At 31.6% G+C, this 18,566-nt stretch overlaps 1 protein-coding gene across 1 annotated transcript in view; it reads left to right on the top strand.

Moving 5' to 3' along the window:
- The first annotated feature begins 31 nt into the window (after positions 1-31).
- The window catches only part of LOC111704545 (neuronal acetylcholine receptor subunit alpha-7), a 20,362-nt gene continuing 1,827 nt past the window's right edge, over positions 32-18,566 (top strand). Inside the window, exons 1-16 of the mRNA XM_023476807.1 lie at positions 32-68; positions 597-674; positions 1,952-2,089; positions 3,682-3,742; positions 4,202-4,283; positions 5,174-5,257; positions 5,436-5,482; positions 7,723-7,806; positions 8,616-8,682; positions 11,399-11,458; positions 12,227-12,304; positions 13,993-14,076; positions 14,856-14,890; positions 16,040-16,090; positions 16,235-16,322; positions 17,788-17,860. Of these exons, the coding sequence (XP_023332575.1) occupies positions 1,997-2,089; positions 3,682-3,742; positions 4,202-4,283; positions 5,174-5,257; positions 5,436-5,482; positions 7,723-7,806; positions 8,616-8,682; positions 11,399-11,458; positions 12,227-12,304; positions 13,993-14,076; positions 14,856-14,890; positions 16,040-16,090; positions 16,235-16,322; positions 17,788-17,860 (987 nt within the window). The 5' untranslated portion in view covers positions 32-68; positions 597-674; positions 1,952-1,996. The remainder of the gene's footprint in view (positions 69-596; positions 675-1,951; positions 2,090-3,681; positions 3,743-4,201; positions 4,284-5,173; positions 5,258-5,435; positions 5,483-7,722; positions 7,807-8,615; positions 8,683-11,398; positions 11,459-12,226; positions 12,305-13,992; positions 14,077-14,855; positions 14,891-16,039; positions 16,091-16,234; positions 16,323-17,787; positions 17,861-18,566) is intronic.

The following is an 18,566-nucleotide window of genomic DNA, read 5'->3' as shown; positions in this document are numbered from 1 at the left end:
AAAAAATTATGATATAAAATTTTTTAGATTATGACAACATTACTGAAACCTGGCTTCCTTGGGAAAAGGTAGGATTGGACAAAGTTACGTTGACTAATAAAATGTTTTGAAAATATTTATCCCAATCCCGAACAATAATATACGTATCATAGACAACTATAGACTCTTAGCCAAATCATCTCACGAAACCTCGATTCCAAGATTCCAAGAAAAATAGAAAAGTTTAATAAAATTACATAGATTTATTGCACACAGAGTACATATTTATAGAGGTTCAGTGTACTGAGTACAACAGGCAATACTGAAACCAGAAAAAAGTCCTAGAAAAAAGTATCATAATGAACTTTTTTAAGTGCCAAAATTTAGAACTTTATTTCCGAAAAAAATTGTAAGGTAAGTATGGGATTACGCTAACTTTCGTTAACAATTCAGTTTTTTTATTGAAAATGAATAAAACAAAGAAAATTAATATTTTTTTCGATTCCTAAACTTAACAGTAATGTGATTGTCTGTTACACTAATTTTCCGAAGCGTTTAAGAACTAGTTTTCCAAATCCTAGGAAAATGGGAAGGTTTTTAAAAATAATTTGTTTAAGGTTTGGTCGCCTGATATAGTTCTGTACAATAGTGCAGGAGATGGAGAACAAGGTCGGGAGCTACGAACTCTTATTCATGTAAGTTAAAGGGACTTTTTTACGGAACTTAAAGGGACTGTCAACTGTAATTTACGGAACTTAATGGGACTGTCGACTCTTATTTACGGAACTTAAAGGGACTGTCGACTGTAATTTACGGACCTTAAAGGGACTGTCTGACTCTTATTTACGGAACTTAAAGGGACTGTCGACTGTAATTTACGGACCTTAAAGGGACTGTCGACTCTAATTTACGGAACTTAAAGGGACTGTTGACTCTTATTTACGGAACTTAAAGGGACTGTCGACTCTAATTTACGGAACTTAAAGGGACTGTTGACTCTTATTTACGGAACTTAAAGGGACTGTCGACTCTAATTTACGGAACTTAAAGGGACTGTTGACTCTTATTTACGGAACTTAAAGGGACTGTCGACTATAATTTACGGAACGTAAAGGGACTGTCGACTATTATTAACGGAAGTTAAAGGGACTGTCGACTCTAATTTACGGAACGTAAAGGGACTGTCGACTCTAATTTACGGAACTTAAAGGGACTGTTTACACTTATTTACGGAACTTAAAGGGACTGACGACTCTAATTTACGGAACTTAAAGGGACTGTCGACTCTAATTTACGGAAGTTAAAGGGACTGTCGACTCTAATTTACGGAACTTAATTAGGGACTGTTGACTCTTATTTACGGAACTTAAAGGGACTGTCGATTCTAATTTACGGAAGTTAAAGGGACTGTCGACTCTTATTTACGGAACGTAATGGGACTGTCGACTCTAATTTACGGAACTTAAAGGGACTGTCGACTCTTATTTACAGAACTTAAAACCACTGTCGACACTTATTTACGGAACTTAAAGGGTCTGTCGACTCTGAATTTTTCAAGATGGGACCGCGTTGACTCTTATTTATACAAGTTAAGGCACTGTCGACTCTTATTTACGGAACTTCAAAAATTAATTGACAAACCATAACTCAAATAAACTACAGTTTCGGCTCATATTTTCTAGAAACATCCATTTTTATAATAAACTAACTAGCTTGGGAACCCATTGATGCCCAGGGAAGTCATAGTTATAGTCCCGTTGATTTATCGCAAATAACGATTTTAGCCATTTTTCCAGTTAAAAGTGGACCCACTCAACTTAGATCTCAAAGCTAAGAACATTTCCGAGACTCTCCCGAGTTCCCCAATCAAAATTTGACGCAAGTAGGTCCAGGGGTTCCTGAGTTATGATCGGACAAACAAAAATAGATTTCAACTGTGTTTATATACATTGATATTTAAATATTCTTTCAGGTTTGGAATACAGGGCATGTTCTGCTCGCGACCCAATCTATTTATATGAGCAAATGCGCGCTAGATGTAACATATTATCCGTTTGACGCGCAGCAGTGTGAGCTCAAGTTCGCCTCGTGGTCCAGAGATATATCAAGGGTCAGTTAAACATGTCATTTAAAGGGACTGTTAATGTAATTTGAAGTGATCCTTTAATAAAAGAAATACATGTTAGATTTACAACGGTGAAACATTCCTCTCTGAGATATCTTTATATTTCTTTCCTCCTTCTCTTGTATTTGTCATTTTCGCTACTTGGCTAAGGTTCTTGCACTTCTTGCACTTCTTTCGCTTCTTACACTTCTTGCACTTCTTGCACTTCTTGCACTTCTTGCACTTCTTGCACATCTCGCACTTCTTGCACTTCTTGCACTTTTTGCACTTTTTGCACTTTTTGCACTTTTGCACTTTTTGCACTTCTTGCACTTCTTGCACTTCTTGCACTTCTTTTGCTTTTTACACTTCTTGCACTTCTTGCACTTCTTGTACTTCTTGCACTTATTGCACTTATTGCACTTATTGCACTTCTTGCACTGCTTGCACTTCTTGCACTTCTTGTACTTATTGCACTTATTGCACTTATTGCACTTATTGTACTTCTTGCACTTTTTGCACTTCTTGCACTTCTTTCGCTTCTTACTCTTCTTGCACTTCTTGGACTTCTTGCACTTCTTGCACTTTTTGCACTTTTTGCACTTCTTTCGCTTCTTACACTTCTTGCACTTCTTGCACTTTTTGCACTTTTTGCACTTCTTGCACTTCTTGCACTGCTTGCACTTCTTGCACTTTTTGTACTTATTGCACTTATTGCACTTCTTGCATTTCATGCACTTCTTGCCCTTCTTGTACTTCTTGTACTTCCTACACCTCTTGCACTTCTTACACTTCTTGCACTTCTTGCAATTTTTTTACTTTTTGCACTTCCTTCACTTCTTGCACTTCTTGTACTTTTAATCACATTTTAACTAAAGTTTGGACTCAGAGCGCTGAAACACAGGGTATTTAGATACTTATTGTTAAATTGTTTTTTTTCCTTCGCAATTGTCTTAGCCCTTTTCCTATCTAATGTTTTTGGAAATAACTGCATGAACAATTTTTGGTCTGAAGCTTTTTCAAATTAATTTTAACCATCACTAGTCCCCCACTTTAGGGTAAAAGCTGGGCTATGCACAAGTTTTGTCAAATCATTTTGCATAGTGTTTGTGCACATTCCTAGTTTTTATTTAATACACAAATATATTTTGATAATTCCAAAAATGTATAATGTTTAATATTTTGTCCAATTTTTGTTCATGCACATTTTTTTCTAAAAATATGGTTGTTTTCTTCAAATTCACTATTTTTTTGCATATATAATAAAGACCCCAGGGGCTTTCCAAAATATACGAAATGACATAGATTTGTGTAACAATAAGGAAAAAGAGGGTGGGGGCCGGGGCCTTGAGTTCTGGGACCCCCCCCCTCTTTTACACTAGGGCTAGGACGTATCGTTAGTAGAAATAAGGTTAAAGATATATATCATATTGTTATTGAAAAAATTTTAAGATTTTAGTTTTAAACATTTGAAAATTCTTATTGATAAATTACGAACCCTCTTTCTTTAATAAGATTGACCAATTACAATTGCCCCCTTTTTATACAAAATAATGATGATTTTCATGAACAAAATTATTGTGTTAAAATTTTTGTAGATGAACATAACGATGACTAAAGTTGAACGCGAGACAATACTAGCCATGTATTCACCATCAGGTATACTGTTGATAGTCGATAGTTAATGGTTGATAGTTGATAGTTGATAGTCGATAGTTAATAATTGAGTTGATACTTGATGATCGATAGTTGATAGTTGATATTTGATAGGTAAATATTTATAGTTGATAGTTAATAGGCTTTTCTCATTTTTGAATACATATTTTTTACTTTTATTCCAAATTATTCTTAAGATTCTTTTTAAAGCAAAAATGGTTATTTTTTCAATTCATAAAGTTATTGTGAATGGTGATGAAAAAGTCTTGAATGGCCTAAACCGTTTTTGATAATTAAGCTTAAATAATTGGACTATTTAAATATCTCCATAATTCAAACCCCCACCACCCCAAAAAAAACTTAATAGTCTTTTTAAAGAAATTTGATTTCAAAAGATGAAATTCACTGGCCGTTTAATGCACGTTTTTGACTGTTTTAAAGAGCGTTTTGACCGTTTTCTAGACGTTTTTGAACTGAAGAAGATATTTGCAAGGGGGAACAAGATGCCAGATCCTTGTTGTGAAAGAACCTTCAGTGATGTTACGTAAGTAAAAGGGAAAAAAGTTCTCACAAGGACAGCCAAATTTTTAAAAGCTCAAAAGGAATTGAGTCTTTGCCACAAATTCTGATTATCCTTTGCAACGCATTTCAAACTAAAAATTCTGTTAGATCAATTAATAATCTAAGTTTGAGAAATATCAAAGGTTTCCACCATCAGGTAGCAAATATATAATGATTAGAAAATGTTTGTGTCAAAGACTCATTTCCTTTTAAAAATATTTATTATTGACGCATATTTTCATAAATGAAGCTTTAATTGTGAACAGTTGAAGCCGATATCTAGCTGCTGTGTAAATAATACAACATTTAATTATGTAAGTGTCGTGTTTTCATAAAAAGCTTTTAAATTCTGCTATATTTAAACTACATTTAATCTCATTTTTGAATAAACTATACTTTAATCTAGTAAAAACCAAGGTTATAATGCAAGGAAAGTTAATTGCAGTTTCGTATACTCTGCGCACAAATTGAAATCAGTTCTCTCTGGGCGGACATTGTAAACAAGAATAGATGCATCAGTGTTCGTTTAGTATCTGAGGAGGTTAAAAGCATTACATTTTGATAATTTAATAATTTACATAATAGTTTCCTATGACCAGAATATTTTATTGATTTTTTATGTGAAAGATGGATCCCATGTCAGGCTTCGACATCCCTCTTGTGTTTACATTACCACCCAGACTCCCCAGACATAGTACACTGCAATATAAAAGATGCGTACACCTCTGAAATAACTTTCCTTGCATTATAACCTTGGTCTGTCAATGCCACAGCGTGCCTATATGAAGGCCTTATCGCTGTTTCTGTGAAGTATTTGTAAAGAAAGAAATGCTATAGCTGAGAATTACTTTAAATAAAATACTTTTTTTTTAGATTTTATATTGTAATCTGGAGACGACCAACCTTCTTCTTGTTTAATTATATACAACCTGTAGTTCTCATCAATATTTTAGCATTGTAAGTTAATAATTTAACTTAACCCTCCCCCCCCCATTTGTTTTTTTCCCTAGCACTCTAATTTTTTACTTCGTTTCTTAAATTGATTTAAGTAATTATCAACAAACCGATTAGAATGAGCACATCCTCAATATATAACCTTTTCAGAAATACTCCCTTTTAATATTTATTTGTTTAGGTTTGTATTCCTGCTCCCAGCAGAGTCGGGGGAAAAGATAACTCTAGGCATAAAACTTAATAATTTTTTTTCAAACCTGACAAAAACGGTTTAAATACAAGTTTCATTTTAGGTAAATGAAAGGGGGTGTAGGATAAAGTCTAGAAATTTACTTTTTTAAAAGATTTTTTGGCCGCTAGGTGTCTCTCCAAAATGGAATCTCTGAAATATTGAGAAAAGAAACATCTAGCGGCTAAAAAGTTGCACTAAAAAATCCATCGCATGATAAAAAGAAACCTAAAAATGAAAAACAATAACATTTAAATTTTGATAGGCATCTTTGGGTTTTCGTAATTTTCAGATTCGTTCCGTATTTGCTAAATATTATCTGTTTGAACTTTGATTCAAATACAGGGGGTGGAAACGTGATGTGTGTGTGTCTGTACAAAAAGAGTGTGTGTAAGGAATACCGAATCGAAGGTGTGTGCTGTAGGTATATACAGTACATATGAATCTCGGTTTAGGAGAGTACATTTGTTTATTGAAAATGTTTACTTAAAAATAAGTTTTATACACATGTAGTATATTATTTACATATTTAAGTCAACACTATAAGCGAAATTTTCATGCAAAGAATATAATTTGATTAAAGTTTACAATAAAATACTCGTTATTAAAGCTTAATTAAAATTGACGACATTGTTATGCAATTTCCTTGACTGTAGTCATGTTGTGTGTCTGTACCAAAAGAATGTGCGTGTGTGATACCGAACTCGTCTGCAAAGTAGTGCGACTGGCTTTCTCATTCCAGACCAGCGCTATTTCCCTTCCCTTTATTCCTATTCCCTGTTCAAATACCATGCCAAGTAAATTTGAGTTTTTGTATAACTCGGACACAGTTTTATATCAATTTCTCGAGACAGGGACACCAGACAGAACTATTATTGAATATTTGTTACGATCAAGTCCTAAAATTCCTAGGCTTTAGCCTATACCCCCTTTCATTTTACCTTAACACTCCCTTTAAGAATTATAACTTTTACATTATATCCAGATTTGTTCAATCTAAACCTAGAGCAATTGAAGTGCTGGTTTAGACAGTTCAAATTAATGGGTAAGTCAAAAGAAGACCCAAACTGAAAAATTGTTAAACTATGTAGTAGATTAACGAATTCATTGAAACCATTAAAATGTTGGCTCTATGAGAAGTTTATTTTGCCCGCAAAATATCAATGGCGTTCTCACCAGTCGCGTAACTATACATTAAGTTAGGGGGGGGGCAAAGAGCAGTTATCTTGCGCGTAGCTCGAAGAAACGTTTGGCCCCGGCCCTAAACATTTATAGGGGAGGGGGACAAGCAAAATGTGTATTATACTCAACCATGAAAAAAACTAGCTTACCAATTCAGGATATTTTTGGGGAAAATTTTTATATTTTGGGACATTTAATTCAGTTTGGGGCAAGTTTGGGGAAATCTTAAATCTTTGGTTTTGGGGCAAATTTTATTTTAGGGACTTTTTTCAGTTTGGTAAATTTTGTGTGTGGGAAATATTAAATCTTTATTTTGGGGTCAAATTTTCCTTATTATTTTAAAATTATATAAAGGTGCTTTTTTAAAACTAAGGGTTATTTTTTTGCATTCTCTAAATAAAATAAGGGGCTTTTTTTAACAAGGGCTGTAAATTCTAAAGTTGGTTGTATTTATAAAACATTAGGAGATAAAAAAAATGAATTTAAAAATAATTGGTGGCTTATTTAAAAAAATCAAGGGTTACAAATGTTGAATAAAGGGGCAAATTTAAGTCTGGTGAGGCAATTTGAATAAGAATGTGTGAATGTAATTTTAAAAATCCGAATTTGGGGTTTTTTTCTAAGAAAAGGGGAAAATTGAAGAATCTGAGTTTATATTGTAAAATGTTATAGTTGAATTTGAGTTTGCTTAAGGAGTGTAGGTTTAAGAAAAAATTACTGTGGTGGCATAGTTTTTACAAATTTTCGAGAAAACTAGCTATTTTTGAAACTAAATAAGGAATATTGACCCCCTATAAAAGACTTCTTGCCCCCCCCCCCTTTATTCAGGCTAGGGGGCCCCCATGCCCCTCCATAGTTGCGCGCCTGGTTCTCACTGGATAAATAATTTGTTTTTCAATCAGAAGCCACAGCAATATATCATTATCCAGCCAATAAGGAGAAATGAGTATTAAGAAATCCTCATTTTACCTTCATGTCTGATTGGAAACATTTCGGCGATTTTATTCACAAGCGTGCACACTTTGTATTACTGTGATTATTAAGTGTTTGACCTGAGGTATCTCGACAATGCTGAACATGACCGTGTTCTTAATGACAGTAATGTCAGGGCTCCCTCCAACAGACGAGACTCCGATTCTAAGTTTGTACTTTTAAAAACACTTCGCTTCGTGTAAAGAAAGTTAATTGCAGTTACGTATACTCTGCGTACATATTGAAACCAGTTCTCTCTGGGCGGAATTTGTAAAAATGAATAGATGCATCAGTGTTCGTTTAATATCCGAGGAGGTTAAAACATTGAATTTTGATAATTTTGATAATTCACATAATAGTTTCTTATAACCAGAATATTTCATTGATTTTTTATGTGAAAGATGGATCCCATGTCAAGCTTCGACATCCGTCTTGTGTTTACATTACCGCCCAGAGACAGTACACTGCAGTACAAAAGATGCGCACACCTTTGAAATAACTTTCCTTGCAATAAATCCTTGGCTTCGCGCACCTTTTTCCGCTTGAAATTTTAATTTTTGTTGCCATCTTATCTGTAAGGGGTTCTTCTTCTGTGTAAATTAAAAGTTTTTGGCAACAATTAACATATTTCGTGAGATATTCCTGCTTCCATTTTTCTTGAAAAATTCTGTAAAATTTGCATTGCAAAATTCCACGCTCCCACCATAATGCACGAAAAAGTTTTTAAATAATATTGTTGGTGTTTAAAAATTGCAATTAAGTAAATTTGTATTTGATATTTCTTTTAATTTTCGACTTTTAGGTATTAAATTCTAGGTAATTATTTTAGTTATTTAGTTTAGGTTTTAGACTATCAGGTATTTAATTTTAGGTAATTATTTTAGATATTTAGTTTAGGTTTTAGACTATTAGGTATTTAATTTTAGATAATTATTTTAGATATTTAGTTAAGGTATTTATTTTCGGTAAATATCTTAGGTATATATTTTGCGATTACAATGATTCTTACAACTGCAGCCACAGTCCTTGGAGTCATAGTTTTAAGGTAAAAATATGATTTAAATATATTATATATACATTATAGAAATAGTTTTTTTGGAATTGAGTTTTTGCCACAAAAAAAATTTAATCCTTATATCTTTGCAACCAGATGGTTTTAACCTTCAATGTTTTAAAATTTGATTATTTGATAAAACTGAATTGATTTAGTGTGAAATATCTAAGGTGTACCAAAGACTTTGCTAATTAAAGACGCATTTTCTGGGGTACCGAAAGATCGTAACAAATGTCGTCTTTTCCAGAAATGCTGACGTTTCATAATGTCGTCTTTTGTTAATTGTAAGGAATTGTATAGCTATTTAAAAACAAAACGAGGAAACAACTTTGGTTTTTCTATCTTGAAATATTTAATTTGTCCATAGTCCATAAAAGTGACTAGTGGAAAGACAATGAACGTAATTTACAAAATTCATCACTTATTAAGTTAAAATAACGACGACATCTTCCTCATTGTTACCCAGATAAATGTTTAAATGGTACCGTTGTTAATAAGACCTTTAATGGGTTGGTAACTTGAAATTACATCTATCAGTCCTTTAGAACATTTACTTTTGGTTTGAATTAAGTATATTAAGTGTTTATAAGAAGAAAATTAATGTCACGTATCGTGTATGCATGTAACCTTGTACTTTTCAACAGTAATCAATTATTTCATTACTTTTTCATTCAAGATTGAATTCTATCTCTACCTGATTTAAATGAATTATTATCATAATATTTATTTAACAATGTAATAGTTTTTACAAAATCAGGATATTTCTCTGTAAGGAATTCCTATAATGATCCAATTAAAGAGACTTCGTCCAAACTTTTTTCTTTTTGGGTCTGCTGGCATTGTAAACGCAGACTCTCCTGTTCTTGGTTGACTTGGCAGTTGGTTATCATAAATACTTTCTTGGCAGTGGCACCGACTAACCTGAATTTATCAGAATTGTTCATTGAACTTGTATACATAATACTCCGAAATTTGAAGAGGAAATTTAGACAATCTCCTTGTTCACTGCTCAATTGCAGTATTTTATGTTCATTGAACTATTAAATCAAAAATTGAGTCCAAAAGTCGTCTTTATATTTCCCAGTTTTATTTTTACCAATGTATTTCTGTAATCACTCTTTTTAAAATCCTCCAGTAATTCATGCCTCAAAACTATTGTAATCAACTTTAAAAGTCAAAGGTCGTCCTTTAATTCGCATTTTTAACGAAGCTTTCTGTGATATTTTTTCTTTATTGGCGGATATTTTGAAACAAAATTCCCATAAATTAATTGAAGAGTAAGAGTAATACATTAATTTATGCGATATCATTTCTTTGCCTAAGATTAAACAGAAGATGACATTTACAAAAAAATTATTTACCGTTTATAATATTTGAAATTTCTGGTCCCCTCTCTTCTTCATCGCCTAAAATTCCATTCCATAAAACCCAGGAAAATATTTGACGACATCTGAAAATTGTCACTAACAATTATTGGATATTTTTAATACAAAAGAGATGTGTAACTTTATCACAAATTCAGCTATAATTCACCAGACGATCCTCATATCCAACAAATGATTAAATAAATTTTAAAATACAAATAAATATCGTTAATTTTAGTTATTTTTTAGCACAAAACATTCACAATTGTTTTCAATAACTAAGGTTTTAGTGTCGATCGTTAGACTCTCAAACAACCAAAATAACCAATGACGTCAAAATACAGCTGTACTGGCGTACACAATAGTCGGATAAATTTCCAACGCCTCGTCTTTATAATTAGCAAAGTCTTTGGGGTGTACAACATTTGGTAGCAAAGATACAGGGTTTAGCAAATCGATGTTTGGGTCAAAGACTCGACTTCTTTCCCTGGAACCCGCTAATCTAAAGGCGTAAAAACAGTTCTTTACAAAGAAACTTTTTTTACTTTTAGAAAAATTATTATCAATGGTAAAGAATCGAATCTCTGTCGCAGGCTAAAATTTTCTAAACCTTATACCTTTGGAGCGCCCAATGTCGTAGACCCTATAGATCTTTTAAACAATAATTTCTGTTTGATCAAATAGTCTAAATTTGCAATATCAACGGTTTACACCATCAAGTTGCAAAGATATTTGAATTGAAAAATTTGAGTTCGCGGCAAAAATAATAGGGCTACGCTCTCGTGTTTATCATTGAATCCTTGAAGGGTTTGGACTTACATACCTTTATAAAAACCTAGTTTTATGGTTTGCAACAATTTGATTGAATCCACGGCCGGCAAATATCTAGAAAATTAATTAATAAAGTTTTTTAAATATCAAAATTTAAAATTTTCATAATTAAACTAGTATTTTAACTCAACAGCCAACACTGCTTCAAAGTTGTCAAAAAAGGTTAAAGTCATTTCCATATTTTTCCATGAAAAGTAAAAATGAAATGGAAAGTAGTTCTTTTTAAACCTTATATTTGTAATTAATACCATTTTTAAAGAAAGCGGTTAATTTTTTCAATATTTTCCTTAAACTCTATTCGCTATAGATACGAGTATATGCTATACAAATTTACCTATTTTAATAAAAGTAACAAAATAATTTTATCTAAAAGATTTAAAGTTCTCTTAACTAATGCAGAGGTAAAAAAGAACTTCCCGTATTCAGTATCCAAAAATGATTCGGTTATTTATTGTAAAAAGACAGAAAACTTCAGTTTTTTTCAATTTTTTAAAATAAATTATTGATTTTAGGATTCACCACCAGGGGAGACGAGGTGTACCAGTTCCAATTTATCTAAGAACCATGGCAAAGTAAATTTTTTGTAAAATATTTTATAGAAAATTATTATTTTATGATTTTATTATTCAGTCAAATTTACATTTTGATTTGAACATCATTAAGTGTTAATTTGACTCAAAAATGTTTTAGAAGAAAATCTCATTTTTTCCATTGATTTAGTAAAATTATCTTTAAGTAAAAGATTGAGACGATTCACAATTTGATCATAATTAAAAAGTTTTAATATCTTTGCATGCAAGCTGCAATTCCTACTAAAAATACTTCTTATCCGTTGATTGTCCGTAGGACGGTAGGCCTACATTCAGAACTATATTTTGTCATTACAAATATTTGTATTCACGCAGTCTGACTTTAAGCATGAGGCGTAGAGTCAGTTTTTTGAATGTACACAAATGAGGGTCAAGTTGAACAGACCCAGTGGTTAAAAACACATCATCTAATGATAACAAATGATCTTGGTTAAACATATTTATAATACTTTGCTTGTCTGGGTGTCTGTCCATTTGTATCCAGTAAACGTCAAAACGGATGAACCAATCGGGGCTAATTTTTTGTGGGACCTCACATGACCACAGGAAAGGTTTATCGATGATCAGTAATTAAAAGCTAAAATTATTTTTACTTTAGTAAAATTTTAAAAATCCGCGAAAAATAATCATAGATCACGAAATGTTTTGTTATTGTTTTATAATATAAAAAGAAAAGATGTTCATAGATAGACCCACTATATAAAAATTGAAATAAAAAAGCCTAGTCGTATATATTATTTCTTATATTAGATGGATGGCAGTATTAACCTGGTCAAAATATCCTTCAGTAGAAAACCAACTAGAAAGCATTAATAGCGGTTCATTTAGGTATGTATACATTTAAACATCTATATATTTATACATTTAAACATCTATATATCTATACATTTAAACATCTACATATTTATACATTTAAACAGCTATATATTTATACATTTAAACATCTATATATTTATACATTTAAACATCTATATATTTATACATTTAAACATCTATATATTTATACATTTAAACAACTATATATTTATACATTTAAACATCTATATATATATATATATATATATATACACACATTTAAACATCTATATATTTATACACCTAACCATCTATATATGTTTACATTTAACCATCCATATATTTATACATTTTAACATTATGTTAATATTTAAACATTTATTTATTTTAGCCACCATCACTTAAATACACTTATATTGATGCTGATGATATTTTTCTTTTTTGTAGAACAATTTTTGTCGTAAAATATTCAAATGTGATAGCTTCAAATCTTAATTCAATATGTTGCGTCTATAAAATGGTTGAACATAACTCGTACTGAAGAACGTAGCGTTCATACAAATTCACAAAGTTGCAATATTCGACTCGGATCGTATAAAAATCAATTTAATTCGAAATGAATCATTCAAATATTACAATCTATAATCATCAATTTTTTTCGACGCATTCGTATATTGGTGATATTCCATGATATTTTTGATTTTTAATAAAATGGATTTTCGAACATTCCTAGAACACATGAAAATGTCGTCTTCAATATCAAAAACCCTCGATACAGGAATTAACGTTTTCAAAAGTAAATCAGGATGGACGCTATGCGTTATTCGGTATGAGTCGTTTGTAACATTTTTTTCCTTTTAGACACAACAGATAGAAGAAAGATTAGTAGCAATCACCATCGACGTAAGCCTATACCCCCTTTCATTTTTCACGAACACTCCCTTTAATGCAACTACAATGAGTTGTATTGATTAAATGTATGTTTAAGATGCAGTGAAAAGAGTTGTATAGATTAAATGTATGTTTAAGATGCAGTGAAAGGAGTTGTATAGATTAAATGTATGTTTAAGATGCAGTGAAAAGAGTTGTATAGATTAAATGTATGTTTAAGATGCAGTGAAATGAGTTGTATTAATGAAAAGTATGTTTAAGATGCAGTGAAATGAGCTGTATTGATTAAATGTATGTTTAAGATGCAGTGAAAGGAGTTGTATTGATTAAATGTATGTTTAATATGCAATGAAAAGAGTGGTATTGATTAAATATATGTTTAAGATGCAGTGAAATGAGTTGTATTGATAAAATGTATGTTTAAGATGCAGTGAAAAGAGTTGCATTGATTAAATGTATGTTTAAGATGCAGTGAAAAGAGTTGCATTGATAAAATGTTAAGATGCAGTGAAATGAGTTGTATTGATAAAATGTATGTTTAAGATGCAGTGAAAAGAGTTGCATTGATTAAATGTATGTTTAAGATGCAGTGAAAAGAGTTGCATTGATAAAATGTATGTTTAAGATGCAGTGAAAGGAGTTGTATTGATAAAATGTATGTTTAATATGCAATGAAAAGAATTATATTCATTAAATGTATGTTTAAGATGAAGTGAAAAATGTTGTATTGATTAAATGTATGTTTAAGATGCAGTGAAAAATGTTGTATTGATTAAATGTATGTTTAAGATGCAGTGAAAGGAGTTGTATTGATAAAATGTATGTTTAAGATGCAGTGAAAAGGATCCTTACTGCTACAACATAAGAGAATACGACAATATGGTTAACACTGGCTCACCTAGCAGTGCTTTAAGGGATAATACAAATCAAGATCATCCATTTTAAAATACGTTTATCTATTACTTGCTGAAGTGCCCGGCGTTGCTCGTGGAGTTAAAAACGAATATAAAAAAATTCGATTAAAAAAACGATGTTTGGAGAAAAAATATTTCGAATTTTTTTACCTTATGTTACCCACATGGTACATGAGTTTTAATCCAAAAATTTTAGCTAATTCGGTCCAGCCGTTTGGCCAGCTATAGCTACCATATATACATACAAAATATATCCAATAAACGCCAACACGTCTGAACCGATAAGACAACTCACATGACCAAGGGAAGGTTTATCTCCGGCCAAAATTAAAAGATTAAAAAAGTAGAATTTTTATTTTGTAAATCCACCTAAATTTTAATCTTAAAATTAAGAAAAAAAAACAATGATGATTTGAAAAGCAACATCTAAAAGCTAAATTTGTCACTAGAAAAGGTGTGTAAAGACCCCTAAAAAGAACTTGTTAAAATTGAAAGATAATAAGTACCAATCTCTAAAACGGACCCGTTAAAGATGTGCATATTTTTCTTTACAAACGGAGATTTGAAAGTTAAGGAATACGCACATTTTCAACCAGGGGCGTAAATATTGATTTTCTAGGGGGGGGGGTAAATTTTAAGATTATAGGGAGGGGGGGTAAGTAACCCCAATAACCCCCCTTATTTACGTCTCTGTTTTCAACTTGTTAAAACGAATAGTTGCGTAGCAGACCTGCGCGTTACGTTAATTTGACTCACGTAAATGTGTAATATCTAAAAAGTGAACTTCTGAGAACACAAAACGCACTGAACTCGGGTAAGAATGGATAAATAATTTGCTTTAAAATATCGCTTAAAAATATCGCTTAAAATATCTCTCTGTGTTAAAATTCAATTTTTTTGTAATCGCTTAATTTTATCTTTTTTTTGTAGTTTATAAGTCAATTAAAGCCATATCTGCCATTAAACTGAAGTTTGTTTTATACGAGTTTAAATTCTCGTATGTATTAACTCATCTCCTGTTGACAAAGAGCTACATAAAATGAGAATAAAATAAGCTTTAAAATCCTAGGGTTTTAAATGCGCACCAGAATAATGCCACATAAAGGAATTGCATTTTTGCTACAAACTCAAATTGTCTTTGTTTCTAATGGTACACCTTGCATATTTGAAACTTAGCTCATTTGATCTAAAAGAATTCATATTTTGAAATATTTAAGGTCTACGATATTGGGTTGCACAGATTATAGGGATTAGAAAATCAGAGATTGTGGCAAAGACTCAATTCCTTTGATATCATCCGTTATGCTGCTGTTATCAAAGTGTGTTCTGTGTCAGCGTTTTACGTACACCCTTATCTACAAATGATGAAACTTACTTGTGCAACTGTAAACTTGTTTATTCTCAGCCAGATCATCTATATTAATATTAAAAAGCCATTTTTTAAGGAAGAAATCTAGGTTTTACTAGTAAACCAATTTAGGTTCTAATGGTAAACTAATCTAGGTTCTAATGAAAAACTTATCTAGGTTCTAATAGTTAACTAATCTAAGTTCTAATGGTAAATTAATCTAGGTTCTAATGGTAAACTAATCTAGGTTCTAATGGGAAACTAATCAATGTTCTAATGGTATACTAATCTAGGTTCTAATGTTAAACTAATCTAGGTTCTCATGGTAAACTAATCTAGGTTCTACTAGTAAACCAATCTAGGTTCTAATGGTAAACTAATCTAGGTTCTAATGGGAAACTAATCTAGGTTCTAATGTTTAACTAATCTAGGTTCTAATGGGAAACTAATCTAGGTTCTAATGGTATACTAATCTAGGTTCTAATGGTAAACTAATCTAGGTTCTCATGGTAAACTAATCTAGGTTCTACTAGTAAACCAATCTAGATTCTAATGGTAAACTAATCTAGGTTCTAATGGTAAACTAATCTAGGTTCTAATGGGAAACTAATCTAGGTTCTAATGGGAAACTAATGAAGAATGGAAAACCAGTGTTTTCTCCCAGAGGTAAGTTTAAAGGTTAAAACATAGAAATCAATTCATAAATAATACATGAGATATTAATCGACGATAACTTCCATTGTCTTGTTTAAATGGAAAGTAAATTGAAATTATAATCCATGATGACATTATTCGGATTATTTTCTTCAGTTGGATTAAAAAGAAGAGCCAAATTGTACAGAAAAGACCGGAACCAAAAGAAAACAGTTGTACGCAGTACAAAGGAGTTCACCAAAATGTAAGTAAATTTTTTTAATGTGAAGGGTATAGTTTCCAATCGGAATTCCTTTGCGCGGAATTGCGCGGAATTGCGCGCAAGTCTTCTCGTATTGCGCGGAATTGTGCGGAATTGCGCGGAGATGACAGGGTGCGCAAGTAAAATCCATTTGTGTTGGAAACCCCAGTTTCAGGCAGGGTTTCTCATAATGTGAATTTTTTTTAAATATTAGTATAAATATTTTCTACATATACACGGCAAAGGAATTAAGTCTTTGTCCCCAATTAGGTTTTTTTAATCCCTTTTCTATATTATTATTATTATAGATTTATTTCGTATACGAAGGTAAAATGGTACAATATGAAAAGACAAAAACAAGAATAAAGTATAATATATAAATATAGTTTCTAGTCGGAATATAAAAAGTTGATCATGGTTGCGATCTCATTATCATCAAAGTTGTTTAGAACCCAATTATCTTCTATAACTTTAAGTAATTCATGAAGAATGGGTAATTTCCATTCTTGGTCTAAAGGAATATGATTGTATATCATATTTTGTTTCACGCAAAATTTGTTTAGATTTCTAGGTTGTACATTATCATGTTTACTTAGATCTACTAAAAGTCGAATACATAGCTTATGACAATTTGATAAATTGGTCACAAATTGTACAAAACGAGTGCATAAAACTGTTTTAATATGGGGAGCATTAGAAATGGGTTCAATGAAATATCTATGGGTTTCTCTTGGTATAGATAAAATAAAATGCGAATAGCAATGTTCCATGAGTTAAGGAGTTTTTGAACATCCCTACTGTATAAATCCCTGAGATTTGAGCTATAGAAATCACAAGTATATATATCATACAATTTTTATCTTTGCAACCAAATGTTGTGGACCTTAGATATTTCAAACTATAAATTCTGTTTGATTAAATAATCTAACTTTGAAATATCAACGGTTACGCTATAAGGTTGCACAGATAGGGATTAAAAAATGTTAGTTTGTGGCAGAGACCCAATTCCTTAAATTTCAAAGTAACACAAAATTGCAGAGATGCTTTTTAGATAAATGCAAATTTTTTGCACATATCACAGTCGAAACTCAATTAAATTTTAATGTGCAACTGATCAACTATGACATTAATTGATTGAAAACAACGTCTTCGTTATTTAAAATCCACGAAATTGGGAAAGAATATTTAAGCTAGTACACTCCCGTTCTGTGTAGAAAAACAACTCTTATGATTTGATAATTTGATATTCGGAATTTTTGTATTGCAGAATTCGATTTAAGTCATCACTCTGATATTGAAACTTTGTGTATTGATATTGACTCTTTATTTCAATCATTTTTTTATTAGAGACACTATAGATACAAATAAAATTGGCGTTAATCGATTAAGGTACAGCCAATACCACCTTTTATTTCTCGCGAACACTCCCTTTATATCTCTTTCTAAGCGACCAATATCCATATTTTAGAATCGGTTTATCAAGCAGCGACGAAGAGAAGAAAGTCGAAAGTTCTTCTCCCTCCTCATTTTCTTCTGATCAGGTTTAAATACTATTTTAACATACACATTTTAATTCATTGTAACCTGACCTAGAGAAAACTGACCTAAAGGGTATCTGAACTAATTATCGAGTAGTTTTCAGAAAAAGTTTTAACTCCCCACGCGTTTTACGGAATTAAATCGTCTCTCTGTCTAAATAGATATTTAGGTCGGTTTTCTTATAGGTCGATTTTCTTATAGGTCGGTTTTCTTATTGCTCGGTTTTCTTATAGGTCGGTTTGGCAAAGTTGTTTAGCTCTAATAGATACATTGTTTTCTACTGAAACAATTTCGAAATGTTTAATTATAATGCTGATTACAACAATAGGATAGGATATGAAAGGGTGGGGACCGCCAAAAAAGTCGTTGGAAAAAAGTTTCCTACCAATTCGAGACTTTATTATCTAGGACTTTTTTCTGGCTCCAGTATGATTTTATACAAAAAAGTCCTCGGAAAAAAGTCCTCTAACAAGTGAAAATGCATGATTCACAATTCTAGGTTTTTCTTTTCCTCGGATTTATTTTCTTCAGGACTTTTTTTCCTGGGATCTTATTTCCTGAGACTTTATTGGCAGCCCCCATACTATTTTATTTCCAGCAAAGATAATATATATATAGATATGCAGGCAGGTAGAAACCTCCTTCCTAAATTGCTTGTAGCAGACAACTAATTTTTGAACCTCTGAGAGAAGGTAGTTAACTAATCTA

Source organism: Eurytemora carolleeae, unplaced genomic scaffold (genome assembly GCF_000591075.1).
Source record: "Eurytemora carolleeae unplaced genomic scaffold, Eaff_2.0 scaffold321, whole genome shotgun sequence".
Classification (NCBI taxonomy): domain Eukaryota; kingdom Metazoa; phylum Arthropoda; class Copepoda; order Calanoida; family Temoridae; genus Eurytemora; species Eurytemora carolleeae.
Note: the sequence above shows the minus strand (reverse complement) of the source record. Positions and strands in the feature narration are given on the sequence as shown.